The sequence below is a fragment of the Nelumbo lutea genome, chromosome 1 (assembly GCF_056320005.1).
Source record: "Nelumbo lutea isolate HS-2025 chromosome 1, American lotus-T2T, whole genome shotgun sequence".
Classification (NCBI taxonomy): domain Eukaryota; kingdom Viridiplantae; phylum Streptophyta; class Magnoliopsida; order Proteales; family Nelumbonaceae; genus Nelumbo; species Nelumbo lutea.
In genome coordinates, this window is record NC_142684.1 from 184302278 (window position 1) to 184328095 (window position 25818).

Genomic DNA, 25818 nt, shown 5'->3' on the forward strand with positions numbered 1-25818 from the left:
CAGTTTTTTTTTTTTTTTTTTTATATTTATAGTATATATTATAAATATATAATGAAAAACTAAAAATATATAATATATATACCGATCGAACCGACCAATTCAATTAACCAGATTTTTTTTTTCTTATTCACCTCTCTAATATAGAAATTCCACCAATCACAAAGTATAAGAATCTTTTTGAAGTGTTTTGATTCAGCATTTCATAAATGCCTAAATTGATGCTTTGGATCTAACCCTAACGGTTAAGACAAATTGTTCCTTCACACAAGGCAATAGGAGTGTGCCAACCTTGGGACGAGCTACCATTTAAATTACATACCGATTGAGGATTGACACATAGAATAAACGTATAGTAAACTTATTTTATTCAATATAATAAATGCAGTTTACATGAATATTGGACTCAAAGAACATACATTGTCCAACATGAACCGCTACACTTTTATCCTCAGAATTAGGTACATACAGTAGCAATCAGTGCGTGACAATTATCAGGTTTCAATTCCCCAACAACAATTTATCCTTCGCTGGGGACCCGTTTATGGTTAGATTTATCTCTGACTCTGACCTACAACTACAAGGATCTGATCAACATAACCCTACTTCCGGTGCCCGCCGGTGATAATTAAATAACGTTTCAGAATCCATACCAAGTTACCATTTTTTTTTAATTATTTCTCACGCCCAAGCTTTTATTTACATTTTAGAATATCAAAATTAAGTAGGTAACATGGGCATCTTCATTCAGCTATGATTCTTCATTCCTGAACTTGGCCATTTTGGCAAGCTCGTCCACAGCTTCAACCAAGTGATCAAGCCTAGCCACAAACTCTACAAGCAATGAAGTGAAGGTAGCGAGTGACAGGGCTGTGGTGCTCTCTAGTGCCCTCATCCTCGGGAGGTCTTCGCCGTTCGTACCTTCTTCGTACGAATCCACCTCTCTTGAAGGCCACGAGTAAAGCCTCCTCTGCTGCTTCTTCATTGTCTCGTGATAGGATTCAGCCTGCAGACCAGCTGCAGCTGGAAGGAGAGTCTCAGAGGGTGCTTTCTGGAGCGTGGGATTCAGGGGCGGGTCGGGGCGATTGCTACCTGCTGGGTCTGCTGCTAATTGGCCGGAGAAGTCAGAGGCGGCAGAAGATAAAGTGTTCGACGGTACGACTCTGCAGGGGAATGGCTTGGAAGAGTAGTCAAGCAGATCATGGCTCGATGTGAGGAGGTAGGAATGCATGTCTATGGCACGTTGGAGGCGTTCAGTCGAGCTTTGAACCCTCTTCAGTAACGAGGTTCGAAGACTTCGTTTCATGTTGCTTATGTCGTTGCCCAAGCTCCTTATTAGCTCTGCTGCTTGGCTGCTGGCCTCCTGGATCTCCGGTTGAAAGGTAATGCGAAGGTTATAGGGTGCCTGAAAACGAAACAAATTAAATATTCGTAAACCAGTTTCGTGAGTTTAATTATATATACACATCATTGTTTCTATCGGGGAGAAGAAGAAGACCTGAATCTCAGAGTGTAGGACACCATGAAGCGCCATGACCTCGTAGGCGCAATATCGGAGTACGGCCCCTACTTTCACATATTCCGACCATGGGTAGAAGAAATGCCTGAACCTGCCATGGGGCGGCTCCCATTTCGCCGAATTTGCCTACAATCATATATTAACATATATCGATCGATCCCAACATCTTCAGGCAATCAAAATGATCAAAATCAATGCTTACAAAAGAGAAAAAAGGGTTACCAGATTATCGAGTTTCGCCGATGAATCCATTGTCTCTCGGCATTTTCGGTACGCCGGCTCGTCAGAAAATTCGTCCATGACGTTCTTTGCGAAGTCTGGGCGATCAGACCCATCGTCTTGTAAATATTTTCTTACACACTCTGCAGGGATTCACGCAGAAAACAAATGTTTAGGGCATGCATTAAGTAATGAAGTTGTTTGAATACAAACATATATAGTAAGGAAGAAATTGACGGGGGCCCGGATGGATTATGGGCTACCTTCAAGAGAGTCCGCCACTGAATTGAAGCTGTTGACAAGCTCCTTGTGGAGTTGCTCCCCTGCCCATATAGGGAAAATGAAGACGTTTACTAGAACTGCCACAAACCCTCCAATGGCAATCGAGTATAACCGATCCATGGCAGTTCTGATCGGGTTTCCCATCCGATAACCAGACATTATTATTAAACAGAAGGTTAAGAGTGTAACCCTGAAGCCATATTCGTATGGGACCAGGGACGGCCATAACTTCATGAATGAGGTAATAGCACCTGCATGCCAAAGTAAGGATCAATCACAGAGATCTAGAGAGAGAGAGAGAGAGAGAGTGTTCAACGCAGTATATATACGTACCTATAAAGAAGATGCTGAAGCCTATGATTATAGGTTCAGCAACATGACCGGTGCACAAAGCAACTTCGGCAACGGCAATCGCAAAGATTCCGGCAAGTAAGCTTCCAATTGCTCGGTTGAATCCTCGGTTAAACGTGGCTCCTTGAGGGATTTGTGACAATGACAAGAGTCAGGGGAATGTATTCCTAGATTCTCCCTATGCAAACAGTGGATACATGCATGCATGCATGGTGATCCATTGTGATTTATACATACATATATTCGAACGTGATGGCGACAGTGAGGATATATACTCATACTTCATACGTACGTATGTATATGCATCAATCATATCATGCTATGCATGCAATACATGAATGTACATATATATATATATATATATATATAGATATAAACTGACCATATATACATACATGCATATATACATACCAACTGTATATTCGAACATGATGGCGACAGTGAGGATAGCCCAGATGATGTTGGTGCCTCCGAAAACATGATAAGTTGCCCGGAAAAGCATTAGCAGCGACACAAGGAGAACTGCAAGTCCCACCTTCAGTGAGAATGTTACTCTATTGCTATCTTCTTTTGCGAAGTTCCACACATTCCGAATCCATTCTCTAACGGAGAAGCCGCCTCTGTTACCCGATTTCTTTTTTGTCATTTCGGGTTGTTTCACCTTGCTGGATGCCGGAGGAATGTCGATCTCGATGCTACCCTTTTGGCCTGATTTTATCATCCTCGATGCTTCTGGCGTTGCTCCGGCCACCGCCGGTGCTAGAGCCAGAAATGAGGAGATGAACTCAAGACTCAAGAGTGGTAGCTGCTAGTTAGCTCTCTGCTACATGTAGATATGGGTAGTGAAGAGATTGTGTGTGTCGGGGAGTGTGATTTAAAGAGCGAGTTTGGCTATGGCCATGTCAATAATGCATCTAGTGGGAGAGAGCGTGTGTAGATCCGATATGATTATCATAAAAGAAGAAGAAGAATAGTACCAACAATGGAAAATAATAGAAGAAAAGATTGACTGAAAAACTTGGGCACAAGAGATGCTTAACCTCAATAATTGTTTCATGGATGGATAGAAAATTAGAATCAAAACACCTCATCACTCATGGCGGATCAATTTTGTATTTCCACATTTTTTTTTGTCTTTATAATAATAATAATAACTCAGGCTTCTCGAGAAAAATCCATCATATATCAACGACTTGGTGGAGAGTATTTTTTGTATGATGCTCTGTGGGTTGGCTACGTATATTTTGTGTCATGAAATCTACGTCAAATCGATCTATTCTATATTCTTTACCATCATCCGCAAACTTTTACCCCCATTTGACGTTGCCTGAAGAAAGCTTCCACATTTAAATTAAGAGTTCACATATGCGCCCCACGAGGGGGCGCCCACAACGTCCCACAACACATATCGGCCTGTAATGGAAACATATTCCGATGATGACATCATCATTTTTAATACTATTATCGGGAGATGTTATTAATACATGGAAGGGATGTATTGTGTAGGAAGTTGTGGGGGGCTCTCATGTGAGGCGCAGATCTGAACTAGAGCTGATCATAACATGTGGAGGAGCCTTGCTGCCACGCCAATATGGTAGGATTAGGGTAGGGTTGCACAACTTAAGAAGGGTTTATACAAAACAAAAAGGTCAGATATTGGGTTGGATTGGGTTAGGATTGACTTTTGTCAACTTGATTGACGTAAGCATAGTTCAGCCCAGGGTTACAATTTATAAGCCCAAAGTATATTTTGGGTAGGTGCCTGGAGTGTGGATTTTTGACCTTTTGAATATTTATAGTTTTGCGGTGTAAATCAAAAATCTGCATTGGGCTTGTCCGTATTCTCCGTTGACTTAAAGGTTGGGTTAAGGTTGCCCTAATCCTATTCAACCATTATTAATATACATATGTATCATATTCCTAGAGGTGTAAAGTGGGTCGGGCCATGCTGGCCTGCACTTGTGCGAGTTATGCCATGCTGGCCCATGGGCCGTGCCACCCTCCCTAGTGAAAATTTTGGGGGTCGGCCCAGGCTCATGCGGGCCCATGTCATGCCACGGGCCTGGTTGGTCCATGGCCTTGGGCCAGGTTGGGCCATGCATCGGGCCAAAGCTATTTATTTAAAAAAATTAACAAAAAACTTAAAATTTTAATTTTATATGAATTGTGTTTATAAAATTTCTTATATATACAATTATTAAATAAATTAGTATAATAAAATTTAAAAATATTATTTTATTCATATATTATATGCTATATATTATTATATAATTATAATTTATATAAAATATTTATTATATATAAAATATATAAATAATATATATGAGCTGTGTAGGGCTATGCTGACCCACGAGCCACGGGTGGCATGACTTGCTCAATTGTGCCGTGTCGTACCAGCTTGTGGACCTAAAACCCCAAGCCCAGCACAACCTGCATGATCGTGTCGGACCTAACACAACCTATGGACAATCGACAGGATTTACACCTCTATATATTCCTGCCATGCACTATCAAGATTCATTTATCTTGACTAATAACCATATATATGCTTATATGGCCATTGATTTATTGGTATTGATTTTTCATTTATTTGAGAAAGTTTTTTTTTAGTTTTCTTATAATAAGTGATTTTAATTCTATAATTTTATGTTTTATTATTGCTGATGTCATGGTATTGAATTTTTAATAGGAAATCTACCATTACTTGTATATACTCTAATCATCTTCAACTATGATACCGAAAATATATTATATCCGAAAAACTTTGATCAATCAACCGGCCGGTATCATAATTAAATGTGTTAATCAATTATGTGGTATTTATTAAAATTCATGAATAGATTTTGATTGACCAAAGCTCTTCTAGTACCATGTTTTTTTGGTATTATAGATTTTCACTCATTTGAAACAGTCGTTTTTCTCACTTATATATTAAGTAAAATAACCAATAAAAACATCAAACAAGTCCATATAATAAAAAATATGTTCAATATATAGACATGAACGCTGAACACAGGGTCCAAGATGGGAGATGGTCAAGGGATTCTAGGTTGGGTTAGGGTTGGCCAAACCCGGCTCAACTTGCACCCTATCTAAGATCTATGGCTTGGCCTATTAACTAATGCTACAACGCTAACTAATTTGGTTAAAGTTCTGCTTGAAGAATCACTGGAGAATGGGTTCTGATTCAAATTAAAATGATTCCTTTTGAAGCTAAATTTCGTAGCTTCAAAGAATCAAATCTTAAAATGAATAATGAGCCCAACCAATTTTCAAAAATTCAAACTTAGAAGTAATTCTTAGAATAATTAATCACAATATCCATTGGAATCAATTCTCTGGAAGCATCACAAACACAGCCTCAGCGGCTCCTCCAAGTGAAATGGATATAAATAGATTCATGTATACGCACCTTCTAGGAAGTAAATTCGTTTCAGCCCCTCAGTCGTTTCTTGAAAAGGTTTCTGATGGAAACCTAACAAAGGAAATTAATAACTTCATGTAGATCGTGTACTACTTGACCCGATTACTAGATAACACCATAACTAAACCAAACGCTGCTTAATTGATGAGATGATGATTCATTTGTTCCGTGGAACTCAAATTACAATGCAAATCAGACGGTCAAGATCAATGGCCCACCACCCGCTACTTAACTGTCCTAAATTCTTTCTGTTTTTTTCCCCAAAAGAAGAAAAAGAGAGGAATATCTAAGAACTGCATAAGAGTTAAAACTAGTGGTTGAGACTGAGTAGCTGCATCGACCGGTTGTATGAAAGAATAACTTCTAACCGAATAATGGAATGCTTTAACAAGACAACAAATTCTAAATATAAAAACATATCAAGATCAAAACTTGTGTTATGTATGAGCATCTGGTTCTACAGAAGCCTCTCCTCACTTTGAAGCAAGCATTAAGTACTTCTCTTCTTCACCTGGGAATATATTATTTATCCTACTAGGACTGATATGTCTCTTACCTTGCATCCGTTTGTCAGAGATACACAACTTGCAGCTAGCAATTAACACTACTCTCCCCCACTGGATTTTGATTCTATCCAATAACTCACCCTAAAAATTTCTCTTGTGGCAACCTCCTTCCATTATTACCTCACCTATATATATATTCTTTAACTGAGTTTAGCACTAGTGTTCCTTCAGAAATATTCCCGGAAAGTCAAAATCTTCATTCCAATTTATTTTATATATTGATACATCTCATAAAAAATATTACCAGAAAAAGTGGTGGTGGAGGTGTAATTAGAAAGGTTGATGGTCGTTTGTTTGCTTTTTCAAATTCTTATGGCTATGCTACCTCTCTTCAAGCTGAATTCCTTGCTCTGTTTGTTGGTCTTCGGCTTTGCCACAACAGTGGTATTTAATCAATTGAGGTGGAAGAGTGACAATTCAAGTCTAGTTGATGTAATGAATGACAATAAAACATTCCCCCCCTGGTCGATTTTTTACACATTGAAGACAATTAAAACAATGTTTAATAGCATGAATACTGTTTTTATGCACACTCTTGCCAATAAAGGTATTGAGGATAACAGATTGGTCATATTAGCTAGATGCCATCTCTCACCTTCCTCAAGCTCTCATTACTCTTTGTTGAGGAGGATTAATATTCCCATATTGTTTTTAGATTTCTGGGCTGAATTTGTGAAGGGGAGGGTTTGCAATTCTCTTGGTTTTGGGGCAAGACGGGCTATGTCCTCCTCTGTTATCTTCTTATTTAGTCTTTGATAATGGTTAATAAAATTTAAGATGGCCGCCCCACCACCTAAAATAAAATTTGGGGTTTTAAAAAAAATACCATGCATCCTTGAGTTAATAATCAAGTGGGAGCAGATGGGCCTTAAAGTATTGATATCTGTTTCTAACTTTCTATCATCACCACTTTTAGAAACATGAGAAAGCTAAGATGGAGGAGATTTATTATTACATGTGATGCCGGTGAATATATTCTGGTTCTGGCGATCGATAAAGAAGTTGTTTTTACGACTTCTGGCGAAGATAAAGGAAGCTCTTTGGCCTCTTGTAGTGCATGTACTCTCCCAAGCGCTCAGCTCATCAGCTTGCGATAAGATTATTCCCATCTCGTGTTAGGACTATTGGGAGAGGAACTTATCACAAGATACTATATGTGTGATGATGAGCCATGCACAGTGCCTCCACTAGGACAACGTCTTTGCTCTGGTCAAGTCTCTCGGGTGGGTCAGCGGAGCATCCAGCAGAAAAACCCAACACCCCAACCCAATATTTGATAGCAGCCATGATCGATGGCGATGTGCACTTTGGAAACAAGAGTTTCCCCAAAGGATGGGCTACGATCTATTGAGGGGAGAATAAATTAAACATGCTGAACGTGTCAAAATGTATATATGCTATTCTCCTACAACCAGATGTGTAACCAGCAGTAATGACTTTTACCAACTAATTACATACTGGATGCATGAGCCGTACAGGGACAAGGATGGTGATCATGCTTGGTTCCAATTTCTTTTCAACATTAATAGATGATCCACACTCCACAGAGAAAGCTGCTCCGAACCCATTAATTAAAGCTCTTCCGATCCCTCAAGAATGCATGGGTTGAGGGTGCATATATCTCAGAATTCCACAAGGGCTAAAAACATGCATGAGACAGATAAGATCGTGGTTGTAGACAAACTGGCGAGTCCGATCGGGAGCAATGGTGGATTCCCAGCAAATCCATTGGATGTTCGACCTTCGACGTAACATGAAAGACAGAAAAAAGAAAAAAGCAAAGCAGTTTTCTCTAGCTGCTAACTGCCTCAACTTTATAATAGACAATGATTGATGCATTTTAAGTGGGCCAAGCCACAAAATCAAATTCTTCATTTGGAGATGATGATGATGACCCAACAATCCTTGAACTTGAATGGTGGTAGCTAGTTTCTGTGCCCCTTTTCCCTAAACCCTCCAAACAAAAAGAAAGTGCGTAGAATTTACAGACTTTAGAGAGGAATATGAACAAGCATATATTAGTACGTACGGGACACAGGGTTTTTCAAGCTTGAGAGTTGAGACAACCTAGGCTTCTTAAAATATGATGCCCATGGCCGTCTACCTGATCATGACAAATTCGGAAGATGTATTTCACAAGGGACCCTACAAAAGAATTCGGATGATCAGGCTTACTCGTACAGCATCAGGCATGTAGGCGCCGAGCAACTAATCTCAGCAGTAGGCCGGCAGCCTGAATGTCTCACTCCAAATTCAGTCTGCATGTCCCTTTGGATCGATGACCAAACACACTGAACCGTCCATAAAGGCATAAACTATATCAGAAGTTAATTAGTATTCATAAAGTATGGATGGTAGTTTACATACGAACACGGTTGACACCAGAGTCAAGTGAGAAATCTCGAGGGTTCTCAACTCCGGCACGTTTTCCCTTTATTGGGGGTCATCTCAATCTCATCAATTATTTAAGACACCAAAGAATGGGAAAAGAATGTATTTAAATGAATAATGAAAACTGGGAAGAAGAAATGAGAAATAAATTTACATCGTTAATGTTTCATCAGCAGAGCTTCAATGACCAGAAGGATGCAATTGTTACAAACAAAACCCTCAGATACAAAATACACACATGCATCCTTTCCGATAAAAAATAAAAAATACAGAAACACCTATAAAAGAAAAAGAAACCAACTAAACTTGAACACGATCATCCTATTGGCTATTGCTGAGCAGTTGAGGAAATGGTTGTTGAGTTTCCATATCCGGTCTCCTCTGGCGGTGGCTTCACATATTTCCCTATTACCTTCTGACGGACACGCATCCTCATCCTATGCATCTTATCCCTACTCTGTTGCTTCCTCTTCTCCTTTTCCCTGTGTCTTAAATTTCGCTCCCTCTCGTACACCCCTTGCCAGAAGACCTCACCAGTTGATGGCCACAGCCACCGTTGAGTGGGATGATCGGAATCTGCCTCCTCAGCTAAGTCCTCATCCATGCTTTTTAGGGTGGTGTATGAGAACCATCTGACCCACATGTGACCTCTCCTGCTCTTCAGCTTGTGTTGTTCTTGCATAGCACCAGTCTCAGGGTTCATATATACCATTCGCCTAGCACTGTGGTATGCCCAGACATTCACAAGTAGCTCAAGCACACGAGAGTAGCAATGCCGATCCTGCAATATCCAGTATCATTACCATAATCTAAAGAGGGAGAGTTGAAAAGCAACAATGGGACATTGCTGGGAGGCTACTTTTGAAGACCTAAACAAACAATTCTAACTCCACTTCAAAACCATCCTACTTTTGAAGACTGCACTTGGCATTGCAGTATTGCCATCAATAAGCAAATACTTCAATTTCTAATGTTAGGTTTAGCTCATGTGCGCATCTATATCAACAGCAGAACTGAGCCGTTTTGCCAGTTAATAAAAGCTATTGTACGTTATTAATTTAGAACTACATTTTGCATATCAAAGTTTTAAAGCTATTGTACGTTACATCCTTGGCATTCTCAGAAAATTTTTGCAAGTAAAGCCAATGAACTGCAGCTAACCTTTGACAGACTCAGATAGCAGCGCCCACTTTGATGGTGCTCATTGTACATCTCTGTATCCAATGCATCAACAAACATTCTGCAAAGAGGGATAGAATCTCAATTAATGGTGTCAGAGAAAGACAAAAAAATCTCAAGACAGATGAGACCATGTGAAAGACTAGAACCATAATTTGTAATCTTATAACCTTGAAAACATGACGAACTCAACAAAAGAACGAGTTGGCAACACCCAGCTGTGCATGACAGACCATGTATCCCCATCCACTGGCATTGGTGGCAAGGAATCCCAATCAGGCCTTATACCATACATATGCCGTAGAGCCTCAGAAACTGCATACCTTCAAATGACCAAGACAGGGAAAGAATAAAATATTTAGAAATCGAGCAGGGAATAAAGCAATGTTATTCTCAATTCAATCCCCAGACATTCTTAAAAATACATAAATGTGAACTTAGGATGTTTGTGTCACGTCTACTGTATGCCCAAGGAGCATTTCCACAAGGGACTCTCGATGTAATATTTAAGAAAGATGAGATTCTGTGAGAATGGTTAAATAGAGTGAAAAATAACAATGCAGGAGTTCCTACCTGCAATTTCCAGCATTTATAGCATCACAAAAAGACCAAAAATCCTGTTGCAACTTGTTTCTTGGATCTTTGTCCATACGAACCCAAAAGTAGAGAGTATCACCATGCCTTTGTGACTGGATGGCATTCAGCAATGCATTTTCCGCAATCTTGGACAAAGAAGCCTGTTTGAGTTGAAGTTCAATGTCAGAAACAGAAAAATAGAAACATTCTAGAAAGACTGTTGTTCTTTCATACTCATCAAAAACTGCATTTTCATTATACTCAAAATTCTAATCCAATAACTGGAAGGTCACAAACTCTTTTTTCTTTTTTGACAGAGAAAAGGTCACAAACTCTAAGTTTAACCATTATCTTTGAATATCTAGATATTCCAGATTAATTAGTAAATATTAAATAATGGTTCAATTGTAACAAGGTGCAGATGAGGTGCACCATATATTGGTGTTATACAGTTGGACTCGATCACAATAGACAAGCTATAGATGAATTAACAATATTAAATACTGGTTTAATTGAAAAAGGTTTATAGAAGATTTCTTCCATCAATAAAAGCGTTTTATTGAAGTTCAAAAGCAGAGAAAGTACGAAGCAAATAAGCCTGCTCAGGATGGCATAGCAAAAGAAATAAGTACTAAAAGGGTGTAAGTGAGATACACAATACCATTATTGCTGTTTCTTCTCGTTTCTTATTTCCCCTTTTTTGGAGATCAGTAACAGAGTTTTAGTAAAGCGTGATAGAAGAGAGAGGTGTACATATCCTGATATCCAAATAAATGTGTACAATTAAAACCACTTTCTCTTTCTAGCAGGGCATGTTACACCCTGCCACCTTCTAAGTGTTCTCTCATGTTTACTCATTTTTTTTTATTGGTTTCCATGTTTACTGAACAAACTCTTTTTTCTTTTTTGACAGAGAAAAGGTCACAAACTCTAAGTTTAACCATTATCTTTGAATATCTAGATATTCCAGATTAATTAGTAAATATTAAATAATGGTTCAATTGTAACAAGGTGCAGATGAGGTGCACCATATATTGGTGTTATACAGTTGGACTCGATCACAATAGACAAGCTATAGATGAATTAACAATATTAAATACTGGTTTAATTGAAAAAGGTTTATAGAAGATTTCTTCCATCAATAAAAGCGTTTTATTGAAGTTCAAAAGCAGAGAAAGTACGAAGCAAATAAGCCTGCTCAGGATGGCATAGCAAAAGAAATAAGTACTAAAAGGGTGTAAGTGAGATACACAATACCATTATTGCTGTTTCTTCTCGTTTCTTATTTCCCCTTTTTTGGAGATCAGTAACAGAGTTTTAGTAAAGCGTGATAGAAGAGAGAGGTGTACATATCCTGATATCCAAATAAATGTGTACAATTAAAACCACTTTCTCTTTCTAGCAGGGCATGTTACACCCTGCCACCTTCTAAGTGTTCTCTCATGTTTACTCATTTTTTTTTATTGGTTTCCATGTTTACTGAATTCCCACATGCACTTCCAATAACAAGACCAGATATACAAGCATCAAGAAGATTCTTGTGTAGGTGGGCATGCTGGTTTTTATCACACTAGAATGCATTTTAAAGATAAGCAAGCTCTTAAAGATCACAACCTCCTAGTTTTGAGGGGGCTATTATGTCAATATTAAATAATGTTTCATTAAAATAAGAACTGAATAATGAAAATGATGTTTTACCAAGCCATCCGGAATAGCTTCAATTAAGACATATTTATATAGATTCATTTAGTATAATTAGATTACGATGCTATAGTAATCACTTACAGACCCTTATTAGAATTACAATTTCACTTAACTATACCCAATAAATTGACTACTCTGAACTCAGTAGGTTCCTTTCAACAACTTGACTGCATCTAGTTTTTCCAGTGGGCTGTTCCAACTTTACTCAAAATTCCAGGTAATAAATTATTCTTTCTTCTGTTTGTTACATGTATGTGTGAAGTGCTTACTATAAAAAAAGGTAATCAGCTTAAAACTTAACCAATTAGAAAAATAAAAACAAAAGATTTCAGATATAACATCAAATATTGAAGGATACCGGATGCAGAGCCAGAACATACCTTTCGTGCAGTTGCTCTCCATGACTGAAACCCTATCCAAGCATTCTTGTGTATACGATCAATCCTATTAGCCAGTGCAAAGAAGGCTCCATATTCACCAAGGACATGTCTGTAATAAGGATTGCTAAGAATAGGAAGACGAGAAGGTGCATCAACATCATCTGCTCCTGGTCTTCGGCCCTTTGTAGACTACATTGAACAACCCACATCAAAATAAAATTGGGAAAGAGATGCATGTTTCATTTATATGACATCAATATCAAGGAGAAGAATAGGTATTAATAGTAATTTAAGATTTCCACACTATAATATAAGAATCATCTACATCAACAGCAAGCACATAACACCCATTATCTATATAATATGTAGTTAGTGAACGGTATTTATGGACCAAATAATACATATTTAGGCCAGTAGACTTTATGATCCTGAATCCAAAAAATGGTTGGGCCCGTATAATCTAGAATAATGACATAATTTCACATATTAAATTTGTATATTAATGCTAAACATGTTGGAATTCCATGCTAGTGACAACTTAATTCCAGTAATGGAAGAAGCAAATACTTTTATACAGAAGAATCCCTTGAAACAGGTATGTGGACTTCACCATGTCCATCAAATGTAAGTATATCAGATAAATTTGTTGTACAAAGTCAGAATCAAAATAATCAATGATGATTAGTCACAGTTTACTGACTCCACAGATGAAACACACTGATCATCCAGGCCTTATCCCAACTATATGGGGTCCTACATGAATCCTGTTTTGCCAGTCCATTCTGTTTAATGTCATATCCATCGTTAAATTATTGGACAGATGACATACACTACACTCTAAAAACACAAACAAACTCCTCATGTGCATTTAAGTAAATAAAAAAAGCAGTCACACTCATCATAAAAGTCTACTCAGGAATAAGCTCCACACTAAGAATGTGAAATAATAACTCAAAGATGAGCAAATAAGTTTGTGTCTCACCAGCCCGATTCCGCGATATAGAGAAGAGTGATGTAGAAATGGCCAAGTCCCTTCCCCAAAGTAAGGTTCATAAATGCACAATGGCTGGCCTGTCCTTTCAAGCTCCCTATCATCTCTTTCATGTAAATCATTCCTTGAACGATCAGCCCTTTTAGCATTTCGATAGACTTCTTCCCATGTTCCACGAGGTTGATCAGTTCTATCCTTCATCTGCATGAAGTTCCAAAACGACAAGATTTTCACTGAGGAAAAACAAGTGACGTAAACGGTAACCTGAAACTGTTAAGATTACTTCAAAAGACATACATTGCACCATAACTTCTTACCTCTTCTTCTTCTCGTCTCCTTCTAGCATTTATCATTTCAATTGCTTTTTCTTCATTCCAATCTCTGTAGGAGAAAGCTTCATCTGCAGTGCTAGCACTGGAATTCTCCTTGTGAGTATGGTTCCAAAGCTCCTCAACCTTCTCTAGAAATCTATAACTTCTTGCTGTTCTATTCAAATATTTTGCATCTGTAATTTCTTTAAAGAGGTGCCACTGCCATTCATGTTTCAACTGAGGATGGATTGCAGAAACATCCCGAGGATGTGCAACTTCCGATGGGAACTTGAGAACCTTTTCCAGCAATGAAGTGTACCCTTCAATGGTTTCTGAAACCATTAAGTTTCTAGCAGGACCCTTTCCAATTGATGCAATATTCCGGGTCAATGGAGATAGTTTTCCTTTTGAGACTGCTTGGAGTAGAATTTGTGTTAGAGCTCCAATATTTTCCTTTGGGAAAAGATATCCATTCACCCTGTCATCAACCTAATTGTTATTGTGAAATGCAGTTAGCAGTTTTCTTGGAAAGGGCTATTTTTTATTAATTTGAAGTAAATTAAAAGAAGAGGAAATTCATAACTGAGATTGTAAATAATATAAGGCTTACACAGCTTTACTATTAGAGAACAGGACCCACACTTCTATATTAGGATTTAGGAGTATCAGCCTAGTTGGATAATCTTAATCATCTGATAGTCAAAACACAATTGATTTGTGGTTGGGATCAACAGCTTCTCGTGGTAGAAGAGCTCCAAAGCTCCCCATCAAATAGTGGGTCCAACCCTAACAATGTGCACCACTCTAATCCTAGGCTAGCCCAAAATTCAAGTTATTAAGTAGCTTAGATTACCATCTAATATGCAAAAGAGAAAAAGGGTACTCAGGAAGCATACATATTTCCTAATTATTGCAAGATCTGGAGCAATAATTGTTTTTCCAAAGCACATAGCCCTTATCAAAATCTCTGGAAAAGATTGCTCTTCAAGGAAGGATCCATAGATCACAAGATCAGCAATGCTTAAAAAACTGTTCACATCTCCATCAATGCCAACATGCTTCATACTGCCCCTTGGATATCCCAAGTTTAAAGCAATGGCCTACAAAACGAATAAACTGTTAACACGAGTTTAATTAAATTGAAAATATAAGAAATAGTAAGGAAACTTAACTTGTCAAAACCAGAAGAGATGAGACTTTTTTATAGGAAACAGAAGGAGATAGGGCGCAAGTTTTAAATGAAAAATTAAAATATTACCTCCACAGCTGCACTATAATTACTAGCTGAATTCCCACTTAAAATGCTGACTTTGAGATGAGAATTAGAACTATTATCAGATGGGAATATTGTGAAAAGTGGTAATAAGGCTTGTAAAATGAGTGCATGCTCCATCAACAGACCACTGTATGAAAATTGACTTCCAACAAGAGCAACAAGAAAGTCATCAGATCCAAAACTCATATTTATTCGAAGATCATCCCGGTTGTACAAGGCCAAGAAATTATCTGCTTCCCATGCTTCAGCTGGAGAACCCGGTATCACAAAGTAGTTTCCAACATCAAAGATGGAATACATCATCTGAGGAAGTAAATAAATACATGCCATGGATAAGAACCAATCTAGCATTCCGATTATTGTTGACACATTAAGGAAACTGGTTACTTATATATTAAAAAAACACTAAGAAAACTAACAGTGACTGATCTGTATCAAGCATATAACTATAAGATTGTGATGTTGATACAGATCAATCCCGTAGGAGATGTCCTAGGTCATGAATTGCAGAGTTTCTTTTGTTTTCTGAACAAGCAACTTGTCAACCAACTCATGATCCCACTACCCAAGTGATCTCCTAAGTTGGTCCCTTACCTTTCCATATGTGCATCATGCATGCTGATACAATGTCAATAAAATCACATTACCATAAGTTTGACCATACAGTTATTTATCAAACATTACCGGCAAGACGTAGTTGGGGAAGACGACAACAGTAGCTCGGTTGAATGCATCTTTCCAACTATTGACAATCTGAGTCTGTCCATTTGAAACGTATTGTCTTAAACGAGTAGCCAGTGATCTTTCGTGGATGGTCCATAGAACAGGTAAAGATTTGAAAGGCTCCTGCATAAGACTGTATCATGCATAAACATACATTTTTCTTGGATATTGGTCTATAACATAATGTATAAACTATGATAGTAAGAATTAATTAGCAATTTTTTTTATTGGTAATTACTGAGGAAATGTGTACCCTCTAGAAAATACATTTCAATTGTAACAGGCCTTTTCATTTATGGGGCATCTCTTCAGCCTCTAGAAACTTGGCAAATTTTTCCAATTCACATTGGAGGAGAACTACACCATTTATATGGAGGCATTTATAGCTCTAAAAGGATCTCTACAATTACCATAAGCAAACAAGTAATCAAGGCAAGCTCATGCAAAAACAAAGTTACACAAATCAAAAAGTGAGGCATGTTGACCCTAAAACCTTATTTTCTTACTTTCTTGGGGAGGATAAACATTTCAAAATGGAAAAAAAAAACGTTGGACCCAAAGTTAAAAGTATTGATACACACCTGTGTATTAGTACTAAAAAGCATGTGCGTTTATATTTTTTTAGTTTTTTTTTCAAAAATTGGTTTTTGGGGAGCTTTTTTTTCAAAAGGAGGTATGCTCACCTTAATGCGAAGTGTTCTTTCTTCACTCCCCATCTACTTTTTGTCTCTGTTCCAAATGCCTGTAAGTGTTGCAAGGGTCCTAGAGAAGAAAATGAGGGACTTCTTTCGGGCAGGTTGGAGGAACACCTTCAAATTCAACTTGGTGAACTGGAAATTTGTGTGCCAGCCTAGAAAACTTGGAGGCCTTGGCATCAGAAATCTCAAAATGGTAAATAAAGGCTTACAAATTTTTGTTGGGACTCAGGTTCAACAAGGAAAGATACAGCCTCTGGAGAAGGCTTATTAGAGACAAATATGGGCTTACAAATTTTGGTTGAGACTCTATTATGGGCCCGCGAATAGGATCTCGTCACGGGTTGGTCCACGGGGAAAACCCTCTGTTTTCCCTTGTTCCTCCCTGCTCTTGATGGACCTATCTAGGCACCCTAATGGTAATTTGTTCAAGAGATCACCTAACTCTCCTTTACTCTCTTTCTTGACTGAATATTCGATATCCTCATTCAATAACGGTGTCTCCTTAAATAGGAGATTACAAGAGTCCTAATCTTAGGGAGTCTCTTTGCTGAATAGGGAGACTTCCAATTTTATCTTGCTAAGGATAAGATAAACTAACTCTAATCTGATAACAAGATAAACTAATCCTAATCTGATAATAAGATAAACTAATCCTAATCTGATAACTTACTAACAAGATAAGATAAGAGCAATAGAATAAGATAAGAACAAGCAAGATGATCTAATCTAATCTGGCGGTGGGTCAGGTTCCTGTTGCTGCCGGCGGCGATGGTACGTCTTTCCGACGAATGCGTCCATAACAGACTCAGGTCCTGGTCTATCTCCCAGGTCCTAAGGAATGTGCTTTATGGAGTAACATAGCCTCTATTCTCCCTGCTTTCTTGAGGGGTATCAGATGCAAGGTTGGTAAAGGCAATCACCTCAAATTCTGGCATGACAGGTGGTGTGGAAACCAGACTCTACAAGAGAGATTTCCTTCTCTATTCGAGATTGCTCTTGATAAGGATGCTGTGGTTGAAGACTGTTTTGATTCTGTGAATGGAGAGGTTATTTGGAGTCCCACTTTCAGAAGGAACATCAATGATTGGGAAACCGGTCCTCTATCTGAGCTGTTAAATCTAATTCAAATTTCAAAGCATCCAGCCTAATCTACAGACTGAAGATGAAGGATTCTGGGCTTGGAGACCATCAGGAAAGTTCTCCCCTCAGTCTTTCTACATTAACTTGCTTCCATGTGAGGGTATTGACTTCCCATGGGCCTTGATCTGGAATTCCCATGCCCCTTCTAAGGTTTCCTTTCCGGTTTGGACTGCTGTTTTGGGTAAATGTCTTACCACTGATCGGCTGCTCAGAAGGGGGATGCTCCTACCGAACATCCTATGTCCTCTATGCGATGAAGTTCCTGAATCCTCCAACCATCTGTTCATTCATTGCAGCTTCTCCTCCCAGTTGTGGGGTTTGGCCTTTTCCTGCTTTGGAGTCCAATCTTGTCTACCTGAACCAGCCCTTCAGCTCTTGCAAGGATGGTCTCTCAAGGGTTTGAACAATAGGGGTAAATTGCTTTGGGGATTTTCCCTTCTGCTATCATTTGGGCCCTCTGGAAGGAAAGGAACAGCCAAATTTTTTACAACATTTTTCTGATGTTGTTTCAGTGAAAAACAAGGTTATAGGCTTTTCGTGTTCTTGGTTAAGTGTACAAAGGGCATTCAGGGGTGTCCAGGTTTACTTCTTTTTGCAAGCTGAACCTTTCTTTTGTTGACACTCTGTATATTCCTGTTGTATAGGCTTTCATTGTACATGGGCTGTTACTTTTAACTTTAATACAATTCAATACTTTACCTGCTTAAAAAAAACAGGTGTATCGGGACTCCAAAGATAAGATACACCCGATACGGGGCATATTGTATCGAAATTTTAATCCTTGGTTGGGCCCCATACGTATCATAGCACTAGGCAAAATGACACAAAGCAGATAATATACTCTACATGCCCTCAAGCTACTAAATTAGTATGTTGTAAAACATCTTAAGAACTGCCAATATGTTAAGTTGTTAACTTCTGTAAGATTCACAATGCAACAATATACCTTTGATGGAGATATTTCTTGCTTCATTTTTCATAGCAGAGAATAAAGGGGTGAGTGTGATCGGCCAATATGAAGAATGAGAGGGAGAAATATCTTGGCCTCTAACCTTTAAGAAGCATATAAACGACTGGGAACTAGATGAGCTGACTAGATTGTTGCAGAAGCTTGACACATGGTTCCCTCAACCAGACAAGATGATGAAACAATTTGGAGATGGGATAAGACAGGCAAATTCTCAGTAAAATCCTTTTTCAACAAGATGAACTCCTCTATGAAGAGTTTCGTTATAAAGATACATGGATTCAGCACATTCCATCAAAAACATCTCCCATGGACTGGGGCTCTGGGCTACTACGTTGAGAAAATCCCTATCTAGAGATGACTTAGTGAGGAGAGGAGCAAATATACATCTACTGCATGTGTTTCATACATAGAGGATAGGGAAACATGCAACCATATTTTCTTGCACTCCCCTTTTGTGGCAGCTTTCTTTGATCATTTCTGTGGATTAGTAAATCACAGGTGATGCCACCCATGATCAATAATGAGATGTTAAAAGGATGGAAGTTGAAGGGCCTAAACAGAAGGAGTAAAACTCTTTGGAGCACTATCTCTCCAGCAATAATTTAGAACTTTTGGAAGGAGAGAAACGTCAGTTTTTTATAACCACTTCCAGTCTAGAGAAAAGGTGCTGCAATGGATGATTGCTTATCTTCATTCTTGAGGCACACGTCATTCAAGGATGTCCTTCATTATGCTAATTTTCAACATGGTGTTTTGTTCACATTAATTACAGGTTCTTGTAATTTGTCGCCCTCATTTGGTGACATGGCATCCTAAAGGACTGATCTTCTTTTATAGCTCTTCACCATACATGAACAATACAATGTACATTTTGGGAAAACATACAAATTAGTACAATACTTTACTCAAAAAGTCAGCCTTCATGTTTCATTTTCATACAACAGTGTGAAGTTGCTGCTGTCAGACTCAAAGCTGCATTCTCACACTGTTTTTGAGAGGAAGAGTAACTAATTGCATTCTCACACTTGTTAGCTCAAGATTTTACCATTGCACCAAGCAATGGCCTCTAATCCACCTCTAACCAATTTTTCCCTAATTCCCAATCCTAGTACTCCAAGTCCTTTTTTTGGATAACAGAACTGCCCTAAGTCCATTTCTTAACATTATAGTAAAATCCTTCTTGCCAACAATTCGCTGAATGTACCTTTGAGATAACTTATTCATATCTGGGATGTGTTGACTAGTAAAACCAAATCCAACAATGAAACCATGAATGATTATATTGAACATTGTGATATATCAACATACCAAATACAGACTCTTGATGCAACAGGTGAACAGATCAGTAAAGAGAAGAAAAACCAGAAAAAACATAGATTTTATAGCAATAAAAAAAATAATGAAACTGAAAAACATCTAAATATTAGTGAAACTGAAGTTTTAGAAGGGAAAACAATATATTTACCATGAGAGGACATCCCTGGTTTCAAGAGAATTCAGAAGTATACCATCATAGCTGCACAAAGCATCTTATTTGATTAGATGTAAAGAAGTAAAAAGACTACTTTCAATTAGAGCTGCAATTTGGGCCAGGTTAGCCCAAAACCAACCCAGGAAGGTTGAATTGGGTTGGGTGGGGCTGAGGTTTGGGTTAGGGATAGGGTTGAAAAATATGAAACCGACTTAACTTTGGGTTGGGTTAGAATTGATTCCTTGGGCAACTCAATCCAACCCAAACCCAACATATCTTCATATTTACACGTATAAATATCATATAAACATATAAAGAGTCATTACCTAATGATGGTGCCAGTTGTCTGGGGTCTTAGGATGAGTAGACTGAATATGGTCCTAAGCTTAGGTATTTTTTTGCACAAAGAGGCTGTTCTCAAGCGGAATGAACGAAACAGGATTCATGTAGCTGATCCCATATAGTTGCAACAAGACTTAGATGAAGACGATTTCACATGGTTGTGACAAAGGCAAAAATTAATACTCCTAAAGTACCATAACTATGTCCTTATGCATATAACAAATTAACAATGCTAACATGAGTTGCTAATCTTAAGTCTAAGAAATAGGAAGAACCGAAGAAGTTAGCAAAAAGAAGTCAACTAATTGGGCCAACTCCAACCCCAACCTAACATGAAGCCATCGAATTGGATTAGGGTTGGGTTCAACCTGGCTGACTTGCATCACTACTGTCAATGAAGAGGAGCATTCTCTTGTCAATTAAAAAAAAAAAAAAACAGTTTAACCCCTAGGCCATCACAAATTCACAATATAACAATCTCAAGTTTCTGAACTACATATACTACTATACTAGTCAATTTTAAACAACAAACCATCAAGACACTGAACAGTAAGAAGGGCACACAGAGCCCATAGGTCAGTAGTCTATTGTTAGGAACTGAAGAGAATATTCAACTGAATTCTTCAGAACAAATGTCTAGTAGCATAAGATTAAAGTAGTGAAATAAGTTACATACTTCAACCAATCTATGACAATCTCTTGTTTGTTAATAGTGCGAAGAATAGTGGCAGGCAATCCTATATTTCTCCAGACAACATGCGCAGGACCATCTTCAAGTGAATAGACCTGCAAGAAACAAAACCAAAATCAACATCTACTCTTCAAAATATAAACATGAATCAAATGTATATGGTGCAAGTAGAACAGCAGGGTTGAAACTTCAATTTACATACTAAAGGATGAATTGCCATGTTTAACAAAAGGATCCGCATAGATATCATTTTTTTTTCTTTCCTTTTTTATTAACCAAAAAGCAGTTTCTGGAAAAGAAAAAGATCTAAGCCTTATAGCAGGCCCGAAGGAAGGCCCTGAAGCACCTATCAACTAAACAACCAAGGCTTAAAAACCAAGAGAACTAGAGCTTCACTTTAAAAAACCCCAAAGTAAGTGCTTAATAGAGGACAAGTAAGGCTGCAACTTGGGCCGGTTGGCCCTAAGTCCCTAACTCAACCCGAAAAAGTCAGGTTGGGTTGGGTTAGGTTGATGCTCGGGTCAGGGTTAGGGTTGACCCCTTGGGCAACCCGACCCAACCCGAATCCGACTCTATAGTACATATCATATATAAATATATGTTATATATAATATATCATACATTGATTTGTTTAAATGCATGATAGTTATAGCCCCCACCACATACTATCATTTATTTCTTTTAAGATAATCACTTCACTTAATCATAATTGGAAATACTAAAACCTTAAATAACATATTTTATGTTTTTTGAATATTTTATTCTTTATTTCCTCTCTGTTGTTTGCCACCCATAGCTTGTTGCCTATAAAAGATCTATTATAAGTCATAACTCATAATAAACTATAGTCATTTCAAACATTTTTTTTTCTGAATTTTGTACTTAGAGAACCAATAAAAATATCAACAAACAAATACTAATAAAACATAGGATTAATATATGTAATGAAAGTTAAGATATTAGATTAAGAAGTTCTACAAGATTTCTAGGGATGGGAAGAAGGTTGGGTTGGGTAGGTCTGGTTGAAAGTCGGGTTGGATTAGGGTTAGGGTTGGGGTTTAGTACTTAGGGTTGGGCTAGGGTTGGCCTCAACCCAACCTAACCCGGCCCGACTTGCAGCCCTACAAGCAAGGTTATTGCGAAGCTCTGGTTCTCTTGGTTTCACACTTACATTTGCATATATCAGACATTGTTTAATACAATTAATACATATTTGGCCTGGTTTGATCAGGTCAAGGGCTTTTCCCAATTCCAGCCACTGGAAATAGGTCAGGTTCACACTGGGCCTGGGTCAGTTCAAACAACCTATGGTTTTCTTTAAGTTGACCTATAATGCCAGCTCCCCCCCCCTCCTCCCGGCGTCCACCTCATTTCTTTCTCTCTTTTTTTATTACAGCCCAAAGATCTTTTCCCAGTTCTAGCAACTGTAAATAGGTTAGGTTCACAACAGGCCTGGGCCAGCTCAAACTACCTATAGTCTCTTTAAGTTGAGCTATAGTGGAAATGATTTGATTTGATTTTTACAATTTTTATATAGGACTATCAACAAGTTGGATTTAGAATGCATTTACTAGTTCTGGATTTGGTGCACTGATACTCTCCATACATAGCCAATGTCCTTCAAAACCCATACTGGGCATAAAACAGGAAAAACACCCAGTTCTTTTTTTCTTTTCTTTTCTTTTCCAGCTTAACCAGGCACAACCTCAAAACCTCATTATCTGAGTCAATGACATATACCATGTCAGTGGCCTTGCAACTCCAGCAAGGTTTTATTCAATAAAAGGTGGGACACCCATTATAGTTCAATGACAGAAGTGAAACTCGTCTATATACTTTTAACTACACCCCTCCTACATTTTTTTATCAGTAACTACACCCCTCCTACATTTTTTATCAGTAACTGCACCCCTCCTACTTTATTCTCTTTCTTCCCATGATTACAAGGTCCTTTGTTATTATTTATTTTTATTTTTATCAATAATTGAGGTCCTCTGTTATTATTTATCCCCAGTCTTCACCATCTATCTAATTTGATTATTTCTTGGTTTTAGTTGACCTCTTATTCTTTCTTATCCATGGAGGGCCTCAAATTCATAATCTGATATCCTAAATTTCTTTTATATCAATCAAGCTATGAACTAGCTGGTTTCCCTTCTCTTAAACACCCTATACCCTCTAGACTTGACCTATATCAGTCTCTCCAATCTGTGAGAGGAAACCTTGAGACCAATAAAGAGCACAATTCCTCTTTCTCAAGCAGGCCATAATCCATGTGTAGAGGCCATAGGTTGCAGACAAGAAAGAAACAATGCAAGGGCATCAAGGTGAAATGCATCCCTCAGATTCAACACAACATCAACCCTCCCCAAAAAGATTAAAAAAAAAACTTTCCTTTAGTTATGGGTGTGTGTACGGTTGGTTTTGTTTATTCGTGTGTGTGTGTGTGTGTGTGTGTGTGAGAGAGAGAGAGAGAGAGAGAGAGAGAGAGAGAGAGAGAGATTCTGTTATCCAACTTATGAATTCTGTAATATTCAAAACTCTCTAATTTGACCATATCTTTAAATATTGCATAAGGAGTTTGGATGCATTTTAAAAGTTGTGCATGAATGCATAATTATGCTTGCAATGTTGGAAAAACTCCTATTGATATTAATAAGAGTAGTCGTAGTCTTCTGCAGATTATGGATCCTATTTCCTGGAAACACTCACTCTTAGAAGATGGAATTCCAAGATTCCAGGAGCTCCTGCTCTCAGATAATGAACTGAGAATCTAAGCAGGAGGTTGGAATATACTAGCAATCTTCTTCATATGAATTAGGCCACTAAGGTTGGAATATGCAAAGTGGGTTTAACATTTATCTTTTTCTCCATCAAGTTTATCAAAACTTGCCTCTTACTAAAGTTTCTTACTGAAGTTTCTTCTTGAATTGTATATCAGCTTAAATGGACTGGAAGTCATACATCTTCATGTTCCTGACAATGGGCAATCTCGCAGATGGTTTAAATAGATAATCAGTATTCCTCATGAAATACAAGACTTAAGATTTTTCAAACACACATAAGAAACATAAAAAGGATATGCTTAACAAACCGGGAAAAAGGCTCCAGCAGAAAACTCCAATTCAGGACCACACTATAGAAAAACAGAATTCTTAATACCTGAATTTCATATCCAATCTCCTGCAAAGAGAGAGCAACGCTGACAATCAACAGTTGTTCTGGTTCTACCAACAGATCTGCCAAAACCTGCATGAAAATTATAAGAAGTTAAACAAATTAAAAAAAAAAAAAAAACAGAGACCCAGAAACAAGAATTCCAACCAATATATCATTACACTGCCGTCTGCCTGACAAAGGCAAAAATGTAATCGAAATTATATTTTTTTAATGTAATCGAAATTCAATAAGGCAACAAAGACGCGAAAACTTAATATACCAAGAAATGAACACATAATGAGAACCAAAAGATAGCAAAGGAAAATAAAGAGGGAAAAGAAAGTGGAGGGATAGTAACCAAGGCAAGCTGCGGCTTCCTGACTCCTGAACGCACTCCCGGTCTGCTCGAAACTGAAGATGAATTCGCCTCTATAGCCTCTCGTTGGAACTTGTCCAACAACTTGGATGGCTCAAACCTGATTCCTTCGCCGAAGTCTAAGCCATCCATATCCTTTAAAAACATCCAGTTTCCAGAGCTTGGCTCCATTTCTTCAACCGAATCTCCGGATTTCTCCAACACAGAGCCAGGCAAAAACGCCTGGAACAAAATAATAACGAAGAGGAAAACAGCAATGGTACAAATCCATTGGAGATAGTCAACTTTCTCGAATAGCAAGAAACGAGCAAAGAAGCGAGTAAATCTGGATCTGGGTCTATGCAAGAATGGGTGTCTATCGCCTCTGTTGGAAGACCCAGAACGAAGCAGTGGAGCCCTCTTTAATGGAACCCCATTCTCTAGAGAACCCATCTACAATTCCATAGAACTTGCTGAGAATGGAAAACCAGTTGAGAAACAGCTCGAAACCAAATCAAGAACAACACCCGGCAAGAACAATAGCAAAGCTGCAATCTTGTTTTGTCTGTTAGTGATGAGACTGTATTTTTATTGCGTTAAATTTTCTTACAGATGGAGAGATCGGAATCTGATCTCTGCCATTAAAGAGTGCAAGATGGCTGTGACCTGTGAGTAAAGGAAAGAGTAAGGAGGAGTGAAGGAGGATGGGGGCTGTGTAGGTTAAGTTCCGTGCGCATCCTTTGTTGACGTGTATACGTTTTTCACAGGTTTTCTCAGAATAACAAACCAAACCAGGGTAAAGAACGCGTTTTTCTGTAATAAATCAGAAGCAAATGAGGCAGCTAAATCTTCGGATAATTGGATGGGAGAATCTTACCATCCCCGGTTTATAGAAGGGTTTGTCTGTACACTGTAATCTGTAGACCGTAGAGTAGGAGTAGCCGAGTAGGGTCTAATTTACCGATGAGGCCTTACTTTTCCGTGGAATTACTAAAATGCCCGTTAAAGGTTGAACACTCGAACTTTTTAGATTTTTCACTTGAAATTTGGCAAATATTACGTAAAAGCCATTTTCATTCCTACTTGTCTAACGGTACATGGTA

At 38.2% G+C, this 25818-nt stretch overlaps 2 protein-coding genes across 3 annotated transcripts; both read right to left on the bottom strand.

The window, feature by feature from the left end:
* Nucleotides 1-348: 348 nt before the first annotated feature.
* On the bottom strand, nt 349-3315 carry LOC148879731 (aluminum-activated malate transporter 9-like). The gene is made up of 6 exons (XM_088966460.1): nt 2780-3315; nt 2351-2491; nt 1999-2268; nt 1739-1878; nt 1496-1642; nt 349-1402 (listed from the first exon to the last, which is right to left on the bottom strand). Exons 1-6 carry the CDS (start codon nt 3087-3089, stop codon nt 749-751), a joined length of 1662 nt encoding a protein of 553 aa, XP_088822586.1. The 5' UTR covers nt 3090-3315; the 3' UTR covers nt 349-748.
* Nucleotides 3316-8839: 5524 nt separating this feature from the next.
* LOC148879732 (glycosyl transferase family 1 protein) lies at nt 8840-25576 on the bottom strand. Of its 2 annotated transcripts, XM_088961384.1 has the most exons (14): nt 24719-25576; nt 24364-24450; nt 21187-21296; nt 20163-20213; nt 15851-16022; nt 15149-15469; nt 14787-14990; nt 13897-14379; nt 13571-13780; nt 12589-12777; nt 10502-10665; nt 10099-10251; nt 9911-9989; nt 8840-9530 (listed from the first exon to the last, which is right to left on the bottom strand). In XM_088961384.1, exons 1-14 carry the CDS (start codon nt 25166-25168, stop codon nt 9078-9080), a joined length of 3126 nt encoding a protein of 1041 aa, XP_088817510.1. In that variant the 5' UTR covers nt 25169-25576; the 3' UTR covers nt 8840-9077. The 2 variants fall into 2 exon arrangements, with proteins under 2 accessions (XP_088817510.1, XP_088817511.1); XM_088961385.1 differs by lacking the exon at nt 20163-20213 and having other exon boundaries at nt 24719-25510.
* Between the last annotated feature and the right edge of the window lie 242 nt (nt 25577-25818).

What these genes read in the sequence shown, in the direction of transcription:
- LOC148879731 (XM_088966460.1), bottom strand. Translation starts at nt 3,089, where the DNA reads ATGATAAAATCAGGCCAAAAGGGTAGCATCGAGATCGACATTCCTCCG. An exon ending in AGTGGCGGACTCTCTTGAAG is followed by an intron (nt 1,879 to 1,998) that starts GTAGCCCATAAT and finishes GAATCCCTGCAG; the next exon opens with AGTGTGTAAGAAAATATTTA. An exon ending in CGGCGAAACTCGATAATCTG is followed by an intron (nt 1,643 to 1,738) that starts GTAACCCTTTTT and finishes ATATGATTGTAG; the next exon opens with GCAAATTCGGCGAAATGGGA.
- LOC148879732 (XM_088961384.1), bottom strand. Translation starts at nt 25,168, where the DNA reads ATGGGTTCTCTAGAGAATGGGGTTCCATTAAAGAGGGCTCCACTGCTT. An exon ending in TCCCCAACTACGTCTTGCCG is followed by an intron (nt 15,470 to 15,850) that starts GTAATGTTTGAT and finishes TTACTTCCTCAG; the next exon opens with ATGATGTATTCCATCTTTGA. An exon ending in ATTATAGTGCAGCTGTGGAG is followed by an intron (nt 14,991 to 15,148) that starts GTAATATTTTAA and finishes TTCGTTTTGTAG; the next exon opens with GCCATTGCTTTAAACTTGGG.